This window comes from Fistularia commersonii, chromosome 8 (assembly GCF_037954325.1).
Source record: "Fistularia commersonii isolate RoL2024-O1a breed Wild chromosome 8, RoL_Fcom_v1.0, whole genome shotgun sequence".
NCBI lineage: Eukaryota > Metazoa > Chordata > Actinopteri > Syngnathiformes > Fistulariidae > Fistularia > Fistularia commersonii.
Window position 1 is genome coordinate 9,902,058 of NC_141291.1, and position 20,978 is coordinate 9,923,035.

General features: G+C 38.9%; 1 protein-coding gene across 1 annotated transcript in view; it reads left to right on the forward strand.

Moving 5' to 3' along the window:
* lmbr1 (limb development membrane protein 1) overlaps positions 1 to 20,978 on the forward strand; it is a 37,227-nt gene that overhangs the window by 4,032 nt on the left and 12,217 nt on the right. Inside the window, exons 4-12 of the mRNA XM_086151065.1 lie at positions 3,116 to 3,255; positions 4,254 to 4,357; positions 12,130 to 12,256; positions 13,852 to 13,920; positions 14,110 to 14,174; positions 14,495 to 14,567; positions 19,157 to 19,246; positions 20,267 to 20,343; positions 20,659 to 20,736. Coding sequence (XP_086007191.1) covers positions 3,116 to 3,255; positions 4,254 to 4,357; positions 12,130 to 12,256; positions 13,852 to 13,920; positions 14,110 to 14,174; positions 14,495 to 14,567; positions 19,157 to 19,246; positions 20,267 to 20,343; positions 20,659 to 20,736 — 823 coding nt within the window. The remainder of the gene's footprint in view (positions 1 to 3,115; positions 3,256 to 4,253; positions 4,358 to 12,129; positions 12,257 to 13,851; positions 13,921 to 14,109; positions 14,175 to 14,494; positions 14,568 to 19,156; positions 19,247 to 20,266; positions 20,344 to 20,658; positions 20,737 to 20,978) is intronic.

The window sequence follows — 20,978 nt, forward strand, 5'->3', positions numbered from 1 at the left end:
TTCTTATACAAATGATGGCTGGCGTCTATTTTTGTGTCGTAACTGCAACACATTGATACCTTCTGTCCATTGGATCAAAAATGTTTGTGAACATAAAACTGTCTGCCAGTCAAGGAAAAATTGAATAACATGCAATACTAGTGAAATGGTTTGTGACCAGATAATAAATTATGGCACTACTCAACAGTATTTCTCAGTTGTGTTCCACACAGTGTGTTAAGTCAAAGTAGCGTTGGCAAGTAGCATATAATTACGTTCAAAGGGTGTCTGGGCCCTGCAGTTTCATCCTGCATCAGCCCACACCTACTGTGGAAAATGGCACCTCAGGGTCCAGCTAAAAAAAAGAAAGCATTTCAACTAAGTGAACTTCCTTGTTGATGTGGTGAAATTGTGACTTGGTCTCATCCTGAGGGGAATGCCATCGAACAGATGGTTTAGAGCAGTCTTTTGGACCCCTGCCCCTGAATCTCAACAAATCTCTTGACATGGAGCCAGTGCAGGTCTTTTGTTCAGTGACTGAAATACTGGCAGTTCATTTGTTGGACTGAACACAGCTTTGATCAATATATTTTACAAGACTGGGCAGCATAGCTCAGAGACAGAGAAATTAGTTATTGTGAGATTACTGGTTCGATACCAAATTTGTTGTGAGACTTAGGGCAGCACTCTGAGCCTGTAATTTGCTTCTGAGGAATGGACTGACACCTTGCTGGCTGCATCCTCCATCAGAGTGTGAATGTACAGTGTGCGAACATGTATGCGAGGCGGTTCGGTGCAATGCTAAGGTGAACAGGCCATTAAAAAGAGCGATGTATGTACTTGTTGATGTGCTGTATTGTCAGAGGCATTGCTTTTACTCAGAATTGTGCTCAACCCTGCATCTACCCTAAGATTGGCCAAGCTTTACAGCAAGGTTTTACTTTGGTAGCATCAATATGCACCTGTCTGGTTGCAACTTGTGTTTCAGTTGAATCTCACTGCTTTTATGGTGTTTTCTTTCCACAGCAGGCAATTCTCAACTAAAATACTCTTCAAGGTCTGCACTCTGTGCTTGTTTTCAGATAGAAAATGGTAGCAGTTATATATTATATACCAATATGTCCAATATTTTGGTTGTACAGAAATACAGAAATAGGGGTTGGCAATTATATAGTTACTTATGAACAAAGAGTTGTTCCAAGTGATGACATTCAAAGAAAATTCTTGAAATCATGTCTTGTTCGAAGCATTCTATATAAAAGTACGATTAGATTGTGGCAAAGCTTAAAGCTATTCACAAAGTATTTTAGCCCTTCTGAGAGTATTGATTGCTCGAAATGTGCTCTGACTAGACAGGAGGGCTTTTCAGAAGCTCAGCTGTGTCATAACAGAGCAAATGTTTGGAAGAAAAATGAAGAAAGGAAAGATATCCTCAGATTGCATTGCATTAAATCTCTTAAGAGATAATTTCCCAACCCCTAACCAATGTCATCCAGTATCACCTTAGTTAGTTACAGTATTAAGATAGAAAGCAAGAATGAGCGAATTTGTGCTCACAAGGTGGTCTCACATCCGTTTACATAATTCTTATATCATAACAAAACCTTAGTGTCCTAGCCAGCAGGAATGACTTGTTTCATCAGGGCTGTACTTATTTCTTCGAATGGTTTTATCCTCCTCTACTCGTCAAGTTCAGTATTTTTCTTCTGTCCATTTGGCGTCTCTTGTTCGTTTTTGCTTTCAGTCATTTCTCAATTGCTGGCTTATCTTTAGAAACTTTGATTTTGAACAATTAAATGTCAAGCAACACTGTGAGTAGACACTGGCTGGCAACCCAACAAACATTTTAGAAACATCCAATCCAACAAGGCAGTCCATCTCACAAAAGCAAGAGTTTATGTTCTTTCCCAGCGTTTAGTGTATTTGTTTCCTAGCTCCTCCTGCTAGTCAGGTTTCTGGTTATTTTTGCCATCCCTATTTGTCAGTTTATTGTCAGCCAGAGTGCAGACTGCAAACCTTGGCTAGACTAATCATGGATCATAAAAGTGATAAAATTGTTTTCCTCCAGTTAATATTATTTCATGACCTCTACATTATCTTTTCACCCTTTATGAATTTAGAATCTATTCCACAGAGACATCCATTACTCTTAAGTATTATCTATAAAAACACAATGTCATAATAGAGAATACTGGGCTAGTTTTTAATTGAGTATTTTTTCTTGTTTTTTTGATGGCCCATCCACCCCTTTTTGAAGACTGACTCATTCATCAAACCTTTTTAGAGTTAAGTTTGGCGCTGCAGTCACAGCCTGAGGACTGGGAGGATACAGTGCAATGATCTGGCATCCTTCCCTTTGTTTGTGTTCAGTACGGTTTGTATCACAAGATAAAGCTATGAAAATGCCGTAAGCGCTGGTATGTGTGGCCACCCTGCTAATGGGACGTCTGCACAGGGCATCCATCGTCATGACTGCCGGCCGGCTGTGTGTTTGCAGTTGCGAAACGGTTGCGAAGGTGCAGGGATTATTAATTTGAAGCAATGTTTCGCAGCCTTCGGGTGAAAGATATGAGACCATTTCTAATGAAACCTCATGATCGCAATCCCCCTACAATGTAACAATGTTGAAGAGGAAAGATATTTCTCCTTCTCCTCGCTCATAAGACACTTACAAGCCACTCAGAAGACCTCCTCTCTACTATGGCTAAAATGCACTGGGAATAGATTTTTAAAAAAATCTTTGTCAATATCTAGTCTTAAATTCAATAGGAAATTTCTTTTGAAACACATTTATCAAAAGAGTCAACTATTTGGACTGGGAGGCTGTATTAATATTGCTCCAGTTATGGTTTAGTCAGAGCTCCTTTATATTTTCCTGTTTTGCAGTTAAAAAAAAGACTAGTATTTTGTGGCTAATGTGGTTGGTAACAATGAACAACCTGTTTTCTCACATGCTGTTCTGGTACTCCAGTCACACAGGGAATCATTTAACTGTGACACAAACCACGAAATTGCTTGTAACATAAACATTTTAGCCTTATAAATCACTGACATAGCAGTGCTTACTAACGTGCTCTCTTTGTACCAATCATAACGTGTGTGTGTTTGTCTTGTCTGTGTTTGATTTTATTCACAGAATGTACTTATGTACCTTCACCCTCGCCGTGTCGGGTGGTGCCGTCTTCCTACTGCCTTTCTCAATCATTAGTAATGAGATCCTCCTCTCGTTCCCCAAAAACTATTACATTCAGTGGCTCAACGGCTCACTCATCCACGGTTAGTAGATCTCATTGTTGATTTTATTTTAGTTGAGTTGTTTTCACAACTAATTTGCTCTTTCTTTCAGAGAATGCTCAAAATATGCCACCTTATTGCCTGTTCCCAGTTAAGCATACAGTCCATTAAGTATGCTTGTAACATGCTGCTCCCTTTATGTTGATACAAAAGACACAAATACGTGATCTGGTAAAGTATTGTAAAACAATGCCCCCAAATCCTAGCAGTGAAAATTCGCCATGGCAGTATGATTATTTTTTCGAGGGTTAATAGTTCAGCAGCCTTCTCTTTATTTATAGTATTCAGGTTGCATTTTCAAATGCTGTCACTGCACTATTAATCAACAGATGTATGAATTTTGCTGAGCCTTTAAATGTATTGAAACTGATTGGCACAAATTGTTACTTTATGTGTGTTAATCAGTGATAATAAGAGAAGTGGTAAGTGTTTTTAACTAGGCATAATTATTTAACTATGGGAATTCCATTAGTTGCTAAACTGGGAATTATTAAAAGGAAGACTGTGTTTCATACACCAAGGAGCTTAATAACTTGAAGTCAAATTAGTATTTTCAGGATGTAGAATTTGCAAACTTTTACAAATCTGAAAGTTGAACTTTTTATAGAAGGAAACATACATTGAGTCTCGATGTATTGAAAGGTAAATGCTTAATTAAATGCAGGCCAGTGTACCCACCTACATTGGTGTGTGTGACAGGGAATTGTACTTCAGAGAGTCTACTTGACTTCCCCTTGATTCTCAAGGATGTTAGGTATCTCATTTGCCACGAGGTGGCAGCAGAGTCCGTGAAATTGCCACTGAGATGAGAAAAACTTTTTGACTTCTTGACATTGACTCCACTGTGTTTTTGGAATTAAACTGCTGCATTCCTGAAAATCACAATTTTCTTTAAATAGAAAACCTAAAACTTGAGCTTGAGCTGACTGGAAAAACTACCTTTAATTATATTGTAATGCATTCACCAATTCTTTTTGTAGGTCTGTGGAACCTGGTGTCTCTGTTCTCCAACCTTTGCCTCTTTGTCCTGATGCCCTTTGCTTATTTCTTCTTGGAGTCTGAGGGATTTGCAGGCTCTAAAAAGGTAAATATACTTTTATTTTTATCCACAAGATAAAAAAAGATTGTGGGACTTTAATGGGAAACACTAGATTGGGTATAAACATCATGAAAACATGCTTCGAAGGGTCATTTGCATTCTTTTTGAAAGTGACATACGTTCTATTTAAAATGCAAGGTATGCAATTGTTTAGCCCTTTAGTAGGTGACTTGGGTATTACAATACATCCTATGTGCCCTGGTGTATACATGCATTTTGACATTCAAATAGGAGATCTCAACATCCAAAGCAGTGGCGGCAGCAGCAGCAGGTGCCTCGTCTTTGCCCTCTCCCTGACTCACACCGCCGACCGTAACTGCCACCACAGAAAGCTCATTAACCATGAAAGTCTGAATCTGGTCTTCGCTCAGCGCCACATCCTGACAAACTCTTCCAATAAGGCCATAGGCCGCAAACGCTTCAACACTGCTACATCGGCCCCACTGATTTAAGGCCTGATTCCTTGTCACCCCCTCCACAGCCCCCTAAAATAAAACTTCAAAAGGACAGGCTAATAATCGAGTTGTAAGGCTCAGCGAACTTCCTCGTTTAATTGATTACCCCCAAAAAAAGAGGCTGGGGGCTCGTGTTCCAAAAGTCCATAAAGTCGCAGCAACATGACAGCACAATAGAACCTAGCAAAATGGAGGGGGAAAGATTTACTTTTAATACACCTCTATCCTGTGTCACAGTTTGAAACACCCCTGGTTTATGTCCCTCCTGGCAAAAGCACATAAAAATTAGTCTGTACTGTAGTGTAGGCCAGCTCTTTTCTTCTTCAGCCCACTAATTTGTTTAGGTTGGATTTCTTCAACAGAGCGCGGGGCCTGATGTGTGGGAAGCAGGACGAGGGCCTCTTTCACATTTTCCCTTTTTTGTTCTTTTTCATTTCAGCAAGACTGTTTCTTGCTACTGATGTTCCATAAATTTGCTTAAAGGGAGCACTGTTCAGTGTTGAGCTGCACATTCAGGTACACATAGTGTGCCGAGGAAGGGTTGGGGATATGTGGTGGCGGCGGGGTTGAGGGTGACACTCCTGTTTCACCTGAAAGCCGAATTGGTTGCAGAGGCCCTCTTGCAACTGGGAGGAAAAGTGTAAAGCTCAGATCCACCTTTTATAACATGATATTATCCCGTTCCTTAAATATCAGCATTAGACCACAATGCCGTAAGGTTTTATGTGACATTTTAACCTTCTGGGCTGATGTTATGGCACCAAGAGGTCCTTTTGACTGCGGAAATGAAGTGAATGATGAATTTAACTACTAATGTTGTAAGTCAGCCTTTTCATGTGGCTGCGTTTACGTTTGACGATGCACTAAAAGATGCCACCAGAATAAAGATTGAAATGTGGATGTTTTTTTTTTTTTAATGTTAACTGTTCAGCTCTTCAGAGGCTCTGTCAGACAAGTGATTAATAGTATAACAAATTGTCCAAATTGTGGATGAATTGGAGAGACTTAGAGTCTTGATGTTTGATGTTATGATCTCACTTTATTTACTGCTGTACAATGTCTCCTGGTTTACTGCTCTTTTCTCAAATCTTTGCAGAAAAGCTGCACGTGAAGTTTATTTTATTATTCAACTTTTTTAGATTTTGGTGATGTTTTAAAACCAAGGATGTATTAATAACATTGCAGGTCACATTAAATGTGTTTGGAAACAATTTCTTGGCTGATTGCGAGAATGTTTTTAAGGCGGTGGGATTAATGAAATTGCGTCCCTACATTTTTGAGTTCAAGATTGCCTTTCTCTTTTGTATTTGTTCAAGTTAACCTCACACTACCAGTAGATGGCATGATAATGATGAGGTTGATATATCGTGTCATCCTTGTAGATGCTGGTGACAGACGGTGAAGACAGCTCTTTGCTCTAATTTCTATTTATATGGAGAGAATTTGAAAACCTCAATAATTACAGATAATGAGACGTGGCTACAGGCTATATTTAATGAAAACAATTTTAAAAATGTTTTGATAAGGACATCTGAATGTGCAATAACTTTTGGATCTCTGTTCATAATGACCTTTTTTTAAAAAGTATTGCACTAATATATTTGTTTATGGGCCTAAAATGAAAATATCCCTGATATATCTGATCATTGTCTACTTACTTCTATGTACTGATAAAAAAAAAAAAAGCTTTACTTGTTTTTTGTTGATTTTTTTTCTTTTTTTATAGAAAACATGGTACTGTTCATGATGTGAATTATCATGAACAGAATTATCATCAGATAGATTGTCCAGCAGAGTGCGCTCCCACTTAATTGTTTATATTTTCAGTGCTGCCTGCAGCCTGTGACAGAGATGTGCCTCACAGCTGACAGTAGTTAATTGCTGTGCAATTCCAGTGATGCAGCACTTCGTGGGAAGCCGCTACCACTTCAACCGTTTTTAACAGAAATCATAATGACTCAGCATTTGTCAGTTTAGCTACCCTGAATCTTTTCTGCAGCTCAGCAGATAAGATAACGCATAAATGTAGTCTGATGATTACATGATGACTTCACGCTTGAATATGTCTTATTTGGTGACATTCGCAGTTTTGCCTGTGCAAAGTAGTTGGGTTGGATTATTATATTAAATAATCTTAGATTAAGAGAATTGTTTTAGAAAACGGCTTCTCTGAATTCCTGTGCAATCCATACAGGAAAGACAAGCATTGACTTCTTCCCCCAAATTTCTCTGTTTTGACTAACATATTAAAGTAAAGTGGTGATCCCCTCCCACATTCTTATCCTCATATAAACCAATATCAATTCATCTATGCACAAATGTCTGTTTGTAAGATATGCATTTGCATACATGTATATTTGTATATTTAGTCTATTTACTTATGTGATATTTTATATATATATATATATATATATATATATATATATATATGTGTGTGTGTGTGTGTGTGTCTATACATATATACATACATACATATATACATACATATATATGTGTGTGTATATATACATACATATATATATGTGTGTGTATATATACATACATATATATATGTGTGTGTATATATACACACACACATATATACAGGTATATTATATGTCTATTAATAATGATAATCATCATGATATATATTATACAATATATTGTAAATGCTGTTCCTTCTACTTGATCCGCTTAATCACAAATATTCTTTCTTAAACCAAAAAGTTTTCAAGTGTTAGCCGCAGTGTTGAAATGTGTTTGATCCTGAAACAAGTTGGAACGAGTCTGACCCCCTGACTGACCCAGCAAAGGGCCAACAGGTTTCATCTGGTAGTTAAAGAAACTCCTCATCAATCTCATCCTAAGCCTTAACCCGCTGATGATGAGAAGTGTGTTTATTGTGGAGGAAGGGGTGGGGTGCAAGAGAGAAAACGTCTCGCCGAGCAAACCCGCGTGGTGTTACTAAGATACTCCTCTTTGTTGGAGCACCACAATGGGGGCCTGGATATTTATTTCAAATCTCTTGCACATGCAGACATTTTTCCCATGCCTTCTTTCGGGCAGGGCCAGCAGAGAATATAAAGTGGTGTTTACATACCTTTCTTTAAGGTCACAATGTCTCCCTAAAGCTGTCTGTTACAATGTTCGTTACCATGGTAACATATTAGTTTGAGCTGGGAATGTTAAAAAAAAGAACAGGCAAGTGGTTCAGGTTTTTCCCCCTCCTCTCGTGACTCAGTTTATCTACACTGAGTGATAAGTTCTGAAATGTAGCCTCTCCACTCCCGTTTTTGTTCATTTCAAGTTATTATGTCTTCTAATTTTTGTTTTCATATTATTATACTGACCAGAATTCTTATTTACTTGATCATTTATTGCCAGAAGGTTATAGTTGACTTATCTGTTTAACAACCTTTTAGAATCGGAACAAGCTGTCAGAATGGCACGAAAACCCCCCAAAAGCCAACAAATGAATTCCCGAAACTCAATGAATCCTTCCTTTTTTTTCTTACCGACATGGTGATCTGTCATGTAAGTGTCATGTAAACTGCGGTTTCGATTCACATACCAAAAATTTCGGTCTTTTATTGAGAGGCCTTATTAGAGTCTTTAGAAGTTCATTCCGCAGCTTTACAGGGTAGTGTCCCTCTCCTCTGCTTTCTGTCTTTGACACGGTCATTGTGGTGTGGCCAACTGCTTGAAGGATACACTAATAAGGTTCTTTGGCATCTGGCATGTCTTTAGCAAAGCAGGCTGCCCTTTTTGCTGGGGAGTGAAAAGGAACCATGCCCCCTCCCTCACTTACACTCTTGGCCCTTGTTCCACACGCCTCTGACAGTGAGCAGAAGGATGGTCCGCAGGATGATCTCTGCCACCGCCTGCTGACCTGCAAAGGATTGATGGCAGTAACTAGGAAGCTCCCGCACCACCTCACTATATCCTATTGTCCGATTCAGTTTCTTTTTTCCCAGCTCCTCCTCAACATCCGACACAAGTATCGTCACTCTCTCTCACATTTGTCAATGCACTACTTCAAAGACAGTGGCAGGTTATGGTTTCGTTTTTTTGCAGCCCAACCTAGGGGCGGGGGGAAGCTTGCGAACGGTTTCCAGACCCTTGGTGGCTTTGTTTAATTGGGCTCTATTTTCTTGGCTTGGTCATCTCTGCTCCGTCTAGTGTGCACGATTGAAATCATATATGTTTGGCACCGCATATGAATTGTTGACTTTTCTCGTTGGTCACTACACACTTTTCTTCGAAGTCTTTCCAGGCTTGTAGAAGCATAGCTGCAGTAAACCATCCCCTCTCTCGATGTCGGTGTAAGGATCGGGGGATGCTGAATATTTCAGAACTGCTATATTTAGAGGTAGCTACACATTTAGAATATCAAGAATAGAAACTTTCAGTGGGCATTCAAGATACCAAGGCACAGGTCTTTTTTTTCCCTCCCTTCACCAGTTGACACTTTTGTCTTTTGATTGGGGATGATGCCTTAATTGGATTGAGCTATTTTTAACTCATAATTACTTCAGATAGAACATTTGCTCCTACTGGTCTTTGTGATGGAAAACAAATAACCTTCTTTTCATCCATTCAAAAAGAAGTAAGAAGAAGTCAGCTACACAGAGCGTTCAGTGTGCAATGCTATGCGCGTGGCATGATAAATAAACCCAGTCTTGGCTCTCAGTTCAGTGTCTTCTGTCTCCTGTACAATTGAATCATATTTGACTCAGTGGATTGTTCCTTTTTGGCAAGGCAGAAGCCAGGAATGATAGTAAGGGAGGTGACAAGCATTGCTTTTGCCCTAAATGATCTGAATGGGTAATGCTCTGAGTCTTATAAATGATTGAGAGGCCTATCTAAAGGGAATACACCTTCAGCATGGCATGGGCAGCTTGTTAAGGTGGACTGGTACGCTTGAGCAGACGTACATTATGCCTGTGGTTTCATCTTGTCCTGATGCATCCTTAAGCAAGTGCATGTGGGACGAGGTTGAAGTCCCTGAAAGCTTCCTCTCTCACCTCTCTTACCTCTGGGGAATGAGATGTGCTCAGACGTTGACTCCTCTTCTCTGGTGTTCTTTCTCTTTATTTGTCTTTCATTCTCCATGGTTCCTTTTTATTGAATGGTTTGGGGCTAGCTGATATGATTTTTTTATACATATCTCTGCATATGTCTGTATTTGCTATTGTGGGCTCTGCACAAGCAGTTATTTTGTAATCAATTTGTTCTTGATTATTTCATTGGTTTGGGAAATATGCCTGGAAATCATCACAAATTTCAAAATATTTCCTAGAGCCCATGTTAACACAAATATCTATAGTTCACATTTATTGAACCATAGAGTCTTAGAAAGATTGTTGAACCAGAAAAAAAATCAAATTTTGAAAGAAAAGGACATCGACAACTTTTCCTTGATTCTTGAAGTGTGAAACAGATCAATAAGAATGCCATCAAAATAATTGTCACTGAAGTGGAGACAAGTGGAGACAACTCATTGATTAATTATTTGTGTGTGTGTGTGTGTGTGTGTGTGTGTGTGTGTGTGTGTGTGTGTGTGTGTGTGTGTGTATATACACACATATGTACATATATGTACATATATATATATACATATGTGTATATATATATGTGTGTGTGTGTGTACGTGTGTATATGTATATATAGATATGTGTGTGTGTATATATGTAATTTTTTATATATATATGTGTGTATATATAAATATATATGTATGTATACATATATATTTATACACACGTGTATATATTTATCCATATGTGCATATAAGTGTGTGTGTGTATATGTATATGTGTGTACATTTGTGTGTGTCTATATATATATATATGTATGTATGTACATGTGTACAGATATATAGAGAGAGAGAGAGAGAGAGAGATGTGTGTCTATATACTTTATAGACACACATACGTTTGAATATTTAATAAATAAATGAAAGAGATAAGTATATATATATTTATCAAATAATATTGTACAATTTTGTCTGGATATTTTTTAATCAACTTATTTTTTGTCTGAAAATGTCCACTACTAACGTTACCTTTCAAGTGGCTGCAGTGTCCACTTTGGCCACATTGGGGCACTCCAAACCCTACCCATTCTGCTGTCTGATGTGTCTAGAAAATTCTACATTAGCTGAAGCATTTCCAGAATATCAGTGTGAGTATGTCTGGCTTTAGCAGTTGCACAGTTACAGTAAAAGGAGGGAAAGAAGAACTTTGCCACTTGACACCGATATCAGTGTGAAAACAAGCAGGAATGACTACATAAACATCCTAAGCCAGGACTGAATGGACCAGTTGCAGACAAATATCTGTGACCCTTGATATATTTGAGAGGTGTCAGCATAGGCCATAAGAGCTAATAAATGAATTAGAAGGCAAAATGTCAGGTTACATAGGGGAGGAAGCAGCGACCAACCATTGACCTAAATTGTTATGCAATTGGTGAAGCGCTTCTACCTACAACATAGTTTTAAAAAATACCTGTCTGATTTAATTTACAGAATTAAAACCACTTCCATTCTGCAAAACAGTTTCAGGATTAGCAGGGGGGACTTTCAAAGAGAGAACCTCCTTCATGTACCTGTTGGCAAATACTGAACAGCAACCACACAGCCATTATGTTAGCTGGTAACAAATTGCTCATATGTACCCAATTTAAGCTGGGCTCCAAATGCAGAGAACCCTTGTTATCCTGTGCCTGGCAGCCTACCTGACATATGTATGAGAATGCCTGTCTATCTTACAGTGCTAGACAGCTTGGCTCTCCAGCAGGGGGGGAAATGGAAACTGTGTGAACAGGTAGAGGAGGACTTTATTAACCACTCAGCAGTTTGTGACCCGGAAAACCCAAATTACCCCAAAACCCTCTCGTCTGCACGACCCAGGACACAACTGTGCTAAAAGAGCCCCTAATCGGCCCCAGATGGGAGGCCTGCTCTTGATCGCAGACAGTAGCTGACCCAGCCAGGTTTAATGCTCCTTATAGTACCCCCATCGCTCCTCTCTTTTTTTAATATCACCTCTGTCACCGCCAGGCCCTGTTAGACCCACTTTATAGACCACAATATGTGTTTATAAAAGAGCTGTTTTACACAGGAATCCGTGGGAGCGTTTATGTCATGTTTGTGTACTGTGATGTCTAGTAAAATATAGCTTGTTTTGTGTTAATAAAATGGATGTGATAGGATTAAACACTAACCTTTTTATAATATGTAGTAAACTTGATTTACAGTGGCAATATTTTATTATGGTAGTGATTTTGATTGTGTTAAATGTCCCTCTCCTTGATTTCTTTCAGGGCATTAAGGCTCGTATCCTGGAGACATTTGTGATGCTCTTCCTGCTGGCTCTGCTCATCATGGGCATTGTGTGGGTAGCATCGGCGCTCATTGACAATGATGCTGCCAGTATGGAGTCACTTTATGGTATGTTTCTGACAGATTTGTTTGTTTTTCTAATCCTGTTTTTTTTGTTAATGTGCTTTTAAGCTGTGGATCAAGAGTGATGAGTAGACTGCTGTAGTTGGTTTAGTTGAGCTGTTGTAAAGACTGGGAAAAGAAAGGAAATCGATGGGCCTGTTTGATCCAAAGACTGGTGAAACCCAATTATTGTAACCTGCAATAAATACATGAGAAAATGTCTATATTGCAATGCCTGTGATATTGGCTGCGAGGTAGGACTGATTCATATGCAAGCCATTGTCACACCATGCAATTTATTGCCCTTGAAACATGACCATGCTACTCTCCAGTTAACTTTGTTAGCTTTGACCAATGTCACATCAAGAAATATATGAAAAACCTTCAGCACAGCGCAGGGCTGTGGTAGTTTGCTATTTATTGTACCTTTCAAGTAACCCCTGCTCTTCGTAAAACCTTCCAAAACCAGATGCTGTCTAACATACACACCTGATGCAGTCACATGATATAGCAACATGCTTAGAATCTTAAATGCAGCATTCAAATCTAGGAAATAACAAGAAGTATAATATATGAGAAATATATATATATGTGTAAATATTTATTAAGGTAGTAACACTGCATCAGCAAATAATATATTTTATTTCAGATAACCAACAATCAGACACCAACTTGTACAATATTCACAATTGTCTGACTTTTTACTTGGATAAGATCCTGTCATATCCTCTGCTGTGTCTGTATTTATTCTTCTTAAAAGGTGTGAAAATTTATAACGAAAGCCATCCATCCATTTCAAATTGGTCTTCATTGTCAGCTGGCAAAATCTGTTTCCAGACAAAGTCTTACACGTTCCTTTTTATTTTCAAATTTAATGGACCATCTCACACAAATAACCCATTCCAATGTCATCCCTTAGTGCTTATATCCATGTTCACAGCGTAACCTAGAATACTGTCCTTAAGGCATCTCTTAGTGGCAAGTTCTGAAAAACTGTTGTGCAAGAAGAGCTATTCTGTGCAAGTAATAATTCTCAACTGAGATGGCAAACTTGGTCCATGATGTTCTAATAAGGGTGTGCTAAGTTTTGGCTCAACAATTTCAGTGGGAGTCTTGAGTCTGGTCTCAAACTTTGCTTTGGCTAGAAAAAAAAGTATATTGTTTGTAGTTTTGAACAGTGCTGGTGCTGTTTTAACAATCCAGCAGTGAAGAAACAGTATAATTATTTATCAAGATGGCCTAGTTTTTGAAATATGACTGTCACAAGTTAATCAACTTATACTAGAGTGACCTGATTGCAAATTCAGGTATATTAAGTTTTCAAAGAACACAACATGGATCAATATGGTGGTTTCACTTCGCAGTTGGGTCGATGACTTCCAGCTGATGGTTGAAATGCATAAAATGTTCAGCATGAGGGCCAAGTGTCAATTCTGTTTGCTATGTCTACGTAAAACAGACGTGTGCCATGACAAGACACTACTTATCTTTTAGTCTGTTCAGAGAACAAAATATAAATTACATGTGGTGTGATACCCATTCAGCTCTGTATTCGACATTCTGTTTTTCACTAATGAAATCACTTTTTTTTTTTTTAATAGATCTTTGGGAATTCTACCTGCCGTACCTCTATTCCTGCATATCTCTGATGGGAGGACTGCTTTTACTCAGTAAGCCTTGAATCTAGACAAATAAATACTGAGGCAAAGAATATTACAGATATGGCTTTGACATCATGTTGACATTGAGTTTTTGCACAACTTTGCCAATGTAGTTTGACTCCAGTTTAGTGATATTTGGACAAAGTTACATCTTATTGACAGTTTAATCAGTTTGAGGGTTTTGTTTCTACTTTCCAGTGTGCACTCCTGTGGGACTGTCCAGGATGTTCACAGTCATGGGCCAATTACTTGTTAAGCCAACAGTAAGTAATTTAAATGAATGAAATATTTGCTTTTTGACATTTCTTTAAAAAATAACAAATCTTAATTGAATATCTTTAAAGTGAAATTCTACAGCTGGCATTTTCTGTTAAACAGCCAAGAGTTTAAATGTTTGCACTAACTTAAAGCTTCTTTTTTCCCCAAACCTGAAACAAGTCTGCTTCAGTCAGCCATTTACATGCCCAGCAGAGGACTACAAATACATCACCAACTCATCCTCCCATCTGCCATCTCTCCAGTCCCACTTTGGACCTAATTATAACCCATTTCATCTCTTCCCCCTCTCCTCCCTCCCCTTCAGATCCTGGAGGACCTGGATGAGCAGATTTACTGCATCCATTTGCAGGAGGAAGCCCTTCAGAGGAGATTAAACGGTATGTCTGTGTGAGACGTGTTGGCACATTATAGGGGAGGGGTTAACTGCCCTACTGGGTGTGATGGAGCGCGCCACACTGGAATCAATTAGCATTGAAAATTCAGTCGAGAGCACACACACACACACACACACACACACACACACACACACACACACACACACAGAGTTGCAAATACCCGCTCAAACTTGACATCGGCTGTTCTCTACTGCTGTCCCACTAATAACTTTTTGCTAAAGGGCATAGCAGCTACCATGGCAGGAATCATATTTTATGTTTAGTAAGTTCAGGGTTTCATTTAAGACACTCCAGTGCCACTGTCATTGCTGGCAAAACGATTGCCCCATTTAATGTCAGGCCCAGAAATGTAGTCCCGGTAATGGGATGGAAATTAAATTTACAAGATTTCTTTTACACTTTTGGCTGGGTGCTGCAGACAATCTAGAGCAGTGACTTTTCACTGAGATATTGAAAGAGACCGGCAGCCTCGCTTTGTTCTCGGGGCTTGAGCACAAAGTGAAAGTCCAAAGACGCTGAGTGTGGCAGCGGTGGATGTGTTATTTTTTCAGCCTCCATTTCCTTTTCATGTCTAATGTGTTTGCAAATTCCTCATTTGACGTTAAATAATCTCAAAAAGCAGGAAGTATTTGGGCCGGGTTCCAAAACCTACTTTAATATTAACTCAAGCACGCAAAACAAGTGTACAGATGCGAGTAAATGAAGAGGATGAGCTTCTTTTCAAACCAGGGAGGTAAGGGAGATCACTCCTCGATAATGCATGTTTTGGAACGCTACGCTTGCCACCTCCATTGACTGCCACCTAAGCGTATGGTTCCTTAGGGCTCATTCCACACTGCCCTGCTTTGAACTAAATGATAGAATAATTGTAATCTGTTCCTTATCATCCCCATGACTATTTGATCTTTTCAAGTCCCTTCATGGCAAAAAAAAAATGTTGTCAACATCTCCTCAAGTGCACGGAGGCAAAAGTACAATACATTTTTTACAAAAATTGGGAATTAGGGGTAAGGAGGATGTTGATCAGTTTAGCCTTATCAGACATGGATGTTTTTATGCTCGTGCCGTGTGTGTGCATGCTCACACATTGGTGAAGCTGAAGGCCAGTTTCTTTGATCTGCTTCGGTCCTGGCTAGGAGGAAGTTCAGGAACAGTTCACGGGACACACTCCAGAAGCGAGCAATGTTGTCTCGTTTCTTAACTTCCGTCTGCTATGCAGCCGGTTTTCTCCAATTGATCACCCCGATCCAGTTTTTGTTTATAGAATGAGACTGTTGAAACATATCAGTTGATGGATTTGTTTATTTACACTGGCTTTGCTTTGCTTTCTTCTCATGCGATTTGTCTTCGCAAATCAAATGTTTTAAATTTAAATCTTGTGTGGTTACAATTGGCTGTGTTGATTATTTCTCCTAGTCCGAGGCATGTATAATTTCCTGAATGTTAAGGATGTTGCATTACATTTTAACTTACATTTTGCAACATTTAAGAACGTCATTTGTTCAAAATAAACACGTAGTGCCAGACAATTAATAATGTATTAACCCTCCAAAGCATTAATCATCATTTCTTTTCATTCTAATATTGAATGATCAAAATGAATTGGACAGCAAGTTGATTTTTATCACCGCAATGTCTTTCGACAAAATCACTATACCCATGATTCAAAGGTATTAGCTATGCTGTGATTATATTGAATGAGTAAATTTTTTTTTTTTCTGTGTTTAGTGTCTGAACAGAGAAGTGAAGTGTGCCAATTGCTCTGTATTGCAAAAATGCGTTTCAATGATTGGAGATGCAGCGCGGCCCGCAGTTGCCTGTATTCTGTATAATGCTGCTGTGTGTCGTGCAACACCTAGTGGTCGGATTCAGTAAATCAGAGGAGTGTTTGGTTCAATAGCAAAGTGGTTTAAAAGTTTTAGGTTAAATGTGTATGACATTAGTAATGCCACAAACGTTACATCGATGAGTTGCCTATTGAAAAAATAAGAAAGATAAAGAATGTCATTCCACAGGGCAGGGCTTCGTCTCAAGTTAGACAGGCCCATAGATGGAGCATTAGCTGCAATGCTGAAGGTCTGTTGTGGTGCAGATGGAGTTGAGAGTTGATTGATTTATATTTAAACCATCCTATGGTCACATAGTTGGAGACATATTTTCAAATGCACTGGGCTTGATTTAGCCTTTGATATAGGCCAATGAGCTCAGATGTCTTTGTCACGTCAGATGTCAGAGATTTCCGGAGTCAAGGAGCTGCACCTTTTGTAGTCCCATAACTTTCTGTTGCCTTTTGAGAGACAAAACTGGAATACTGAACACATTAGCGCTAGCTGGCTAACACATTTAGCAAGGGCTCCTGTAAGAAGTGCACATCCTCATGTTTTTGGATCATTTTCTTGATTATGATGCATAATCTCTCTTTCTTTAAAGAAAACATCATTAAGTGCATTTACTCTCCAAGATATGAAAATATAGACAAAATTAGCCATTTTCACAATTGGGTAATATTTTATGGAATCATTAGTTGATTCAAAGAGACACATAATGACAAGTATCTGAGCAGGTCCTGTCCTAATAGCAGTCGTTGTGTCCAGACGCTAAAGAATAATGAAAGCTATCACTGAAGTGGAAGAAAGTTGCTGTGTCCAAAAAAATGGTGACATGGCTGCTCCCTATAAATCAGTGCTCAGCAATGATTTATAATGATGTCTGAGTGCTTGAATTTCCAGCAGCCAGCCAAGACGCCGATACATATTTGACTACATTGCCCTTTCAAGACCCTGATCTGCGGATGGCTACAGCACTCATGTCCAGATGCTATGCGGCACAATGACCTTGCCAGTGCCTCTGTTGTCTCAGCATGGTGTTTCGCATATTTGTGGATGATGTAATTTTTTCGAAGGTTGGAGAGGATACGTTGAATTACTCCGGGCCTTCCTGGCTGCCAGAAGCCTCACTCAGCATCTCTGCCTCGCTGTAACTCAGTCTATTACTTGATGCTGCCAGCAAGAGAAGGAGGATATATTTAACTTCAGTCTGGAGTGATGTCACTAGAGAAACTGCAGTTGAAAATATCCTACTGTTATGCTCCTTTTTGAACAAGTGATGTTATTGTTCTTTGTTATTAACGTGATCCTTTTATCTCATAATGTATTTGTTTGATCAGTGATTTATCTGTCCTGGCTGACAGGTAACTGAGGCCATGTCGAGATATCTTATGCACATACATGATAGATTAGTTCACTTGCGGCTAAGCAGATTTGGCTACCCTGCGGGCAAGTATTTAGTTCGTTTCCAGAGAAAAGAGCCGCTGAACTGTCCGTAACATTTCCTGTGGTGACTGCACTTGCTTGAAGGGTTCAAACTTTCCCCTGCCGAGCTTGGGAGACGGGTATCCCCGACAGTACAAACTCGCTCTCCCTCTATATCTCCCTCCTCAGCCTACTTAAACCCATCCAGACAGGGTGTGTCATAATAACAGAGGGAAGAAAAAGGTTTGATCAAAGTGATTGGTCCTTCACTCTTGTAACAAAGATGAAAGATGGTATTTTTATTGCACTCTAGTAATGGTGTAACACAGAACTAATTGGTCTTGATCTGCCAATCACCCCAGGGGATGAGAATGGATATCCTTCCACTTTGACTCCAAGGGGCCTCTATGCTAGTTCTTCAAGCTGGAAGGAAGACAGAGTAAAATAGATAGATTAGCCTTAAATGAGCCTGCCTTGTGGTTTTCCTGGAGAATCCCTTACTGTCTTCTCCAGCCCAACCAACTAGTTGTGGCATGTGCTAGACTGTTCCAGTCATGAGACATTTTTACCTCTTGCTTTTTTATTTTGAAGAGGGTTACTTTTTTGATGGAACGTTCCGTGAAAAAAAATATCAGATGCTATGCCAATAAGACATAAACAATAAAAATCCTCATTAATGGAATAGAAAAGTAACTTTGATTTTATATTTAATGTCACTCTAACTGTAGTCATGTAGCTTCTGAAAGCAGCGTGTCAGATGGTGTATATCAATACACACAGTGGTTGTTGATGAGTTCTGTAATTGTAGGTGCTTGTGTGTTTCACATTTGATTAATAAACAACATACCTGACCATACAATCAATTCTACCAGTTCTGTACAAGATGTGTTGAAAACAAAGTAAACTGCTGTAAATTAAAGAGTGAAAAGTGATAGAAATTGTGTTATTAGACAAAGGAATTTGTTTAGTTTAGTTTAAAAAAATCCTATTTAAAAGTACTTGCAATTTTACTCAGTAAACATGTGTGGATTTAATGTAATACGGTTGAAAATTAGGCTATTAAATTGTACATTTCAGAAAAATTCATAAGCTGTTACTTTGAAAAGATGTTCCCAATTCATACTCATGCACCAACTACTTGCCATTAGAGAGTTAGCAAATGATTTATGGTCTGTAGACGAAGGGGTTCTGCATCAGACATTGTTTTACCCCATTGTCATGGAAATGATGCAGCAGAGCAGGTGAATTGTTTATTTCAAGAAAAAAAAATCAAGACAGCATCTGATAGTACTAACATGAAGAATTCATGTATCCCTGCAGGATCAACAACTCACACGTTTGCCTCAGGGGGCTTTCTTTACCAGCTCAGCAAAGAATTGGACAATATCAAAAAGCTGAGAAATAAATTGGGTAAGTATTTGTATTTTTTTTACACAACTTATATTTATTGTTGTAAGAACTCACACTTGTTGTGTATATCTTGTATACAAACACACACACACACACACACTTCTGGACACACACACACATATGTGTGTGTGTGTGTGTGTGTGTGTGTGTGTGTGTGTGTGTGTGTGTGTGTGTGTGTGTGTGTGTGTGTGTGTGTGTGTGTGTGTGTGTGTGTGTGTGTCCGTGTCCAGAAGTTTGTTTTTTTTATATTGCTGACAGGCAGAGACTTTCTGTCTGTCTGCTTTTATTTCTTAATTTGGATGTGGACCAGAACAGCCTGATAATTTTCCATCCATTTTAGGATATTATAAATGAGGCCTGAGCCTTTTCGGGAGCAGGGTGGGGGGAGAGAGGGCACATAGGCACTTAGGATATTGGACAAGATGCAAACTTTATATTGTAGCAAGCCTTTCAGTGATGTCATTAATTTAGAAGGATGGTGCATATAAAGTGCATTTGGCAAACTTCTCAGGCAGGCAGGGTGGGTGCACTTTGAGAATAAAGACTAACAAGGTTGGAAATGGAGAAAGAAAGTCAATATGGTAAGAACCAGATGGTAGTCAGATACACATTTTAAAGAGACTTTAGATGTCTATAACAAATGACACAGTGCATGTGCCCTATCACTGTCTACAGCACAAACATGACTGATTAGCCAATGAAATAAAAGGGTGATAAAGTTATACATTTGACACATGCGATCCATGGTTTTGTATAGAGTTATTGATTAAGGCAGTGATTAGTGTTTGTAATTAAAGAGTTTTGTTGAAGGATGTCAAATATGATTTTCATATAGCTCATGTTATTTGGTACAAGTATCAGTTTTACAACACCAAGTAAATAAAGATAGAGTGCACGATTCGACTATGCATACATTCATTATCATATTTTTGAAATTAAGATGCGAGTTTAAAAATTCGTCTTAGAGCGTATCAAACATGCTTGTCAGAACTTTAATTTCACGCCTAAGTTGCTTTTCAGAGCGAAGAAAAAAGGCATCAGGGTGGGAGAAGAACTTGTTATATCCCATAGTGATGCTGATCCTGCTTGCTGGAACGGTGAGTTTGCCCATGGCATGTTCAGTCTGGCTGGTGGCCACTGGAGGTAGCACCCCATACCTCAATCCCCTTCTTCATAGAGTTTTCCTAAAGCTTGGGTGGGGAAGCTACTTTGGTCTAATGGCTGTTTTTATTCAGTCCTAAATAGCCACCTGTGATTTTCAATAGATTATAGTTCTGACATGTTGTTTATGCAAGTTGATAGTGTCTAAAAGAGCTTTTGTGATTTAACATGCATATATCATGATATTTTGATACTTTGAGATTTTATATTTTATTTATTAAACATTTCTTTATCTTTCTTTCTGGCTCTAGACAATCTCAGTTCTTATAGTTGCACTGAATATCCTCTACCTTTTAGTGGATGAGACTGCCATGCCCAAGGGTTCCACGGTAAGCGTAACAGAACATTTCTTTTCAAATTCCCCATTGTTACACATATACATACACACACTAACACACTCCCAGAATGTAAACTTCAGAACAGCTTGGCTATCAGACCTGCCATGTTCCTGGCGGAGACATAAATCAAATTCCGGATATGCTCAGGTGCGTTTTGGAAGAAAAGGCCTGACCAGATGTTAATCAGGACCCAATCAGCTTTGGGTTTTTGTTTTGAAAGCTCATTGAAAGTC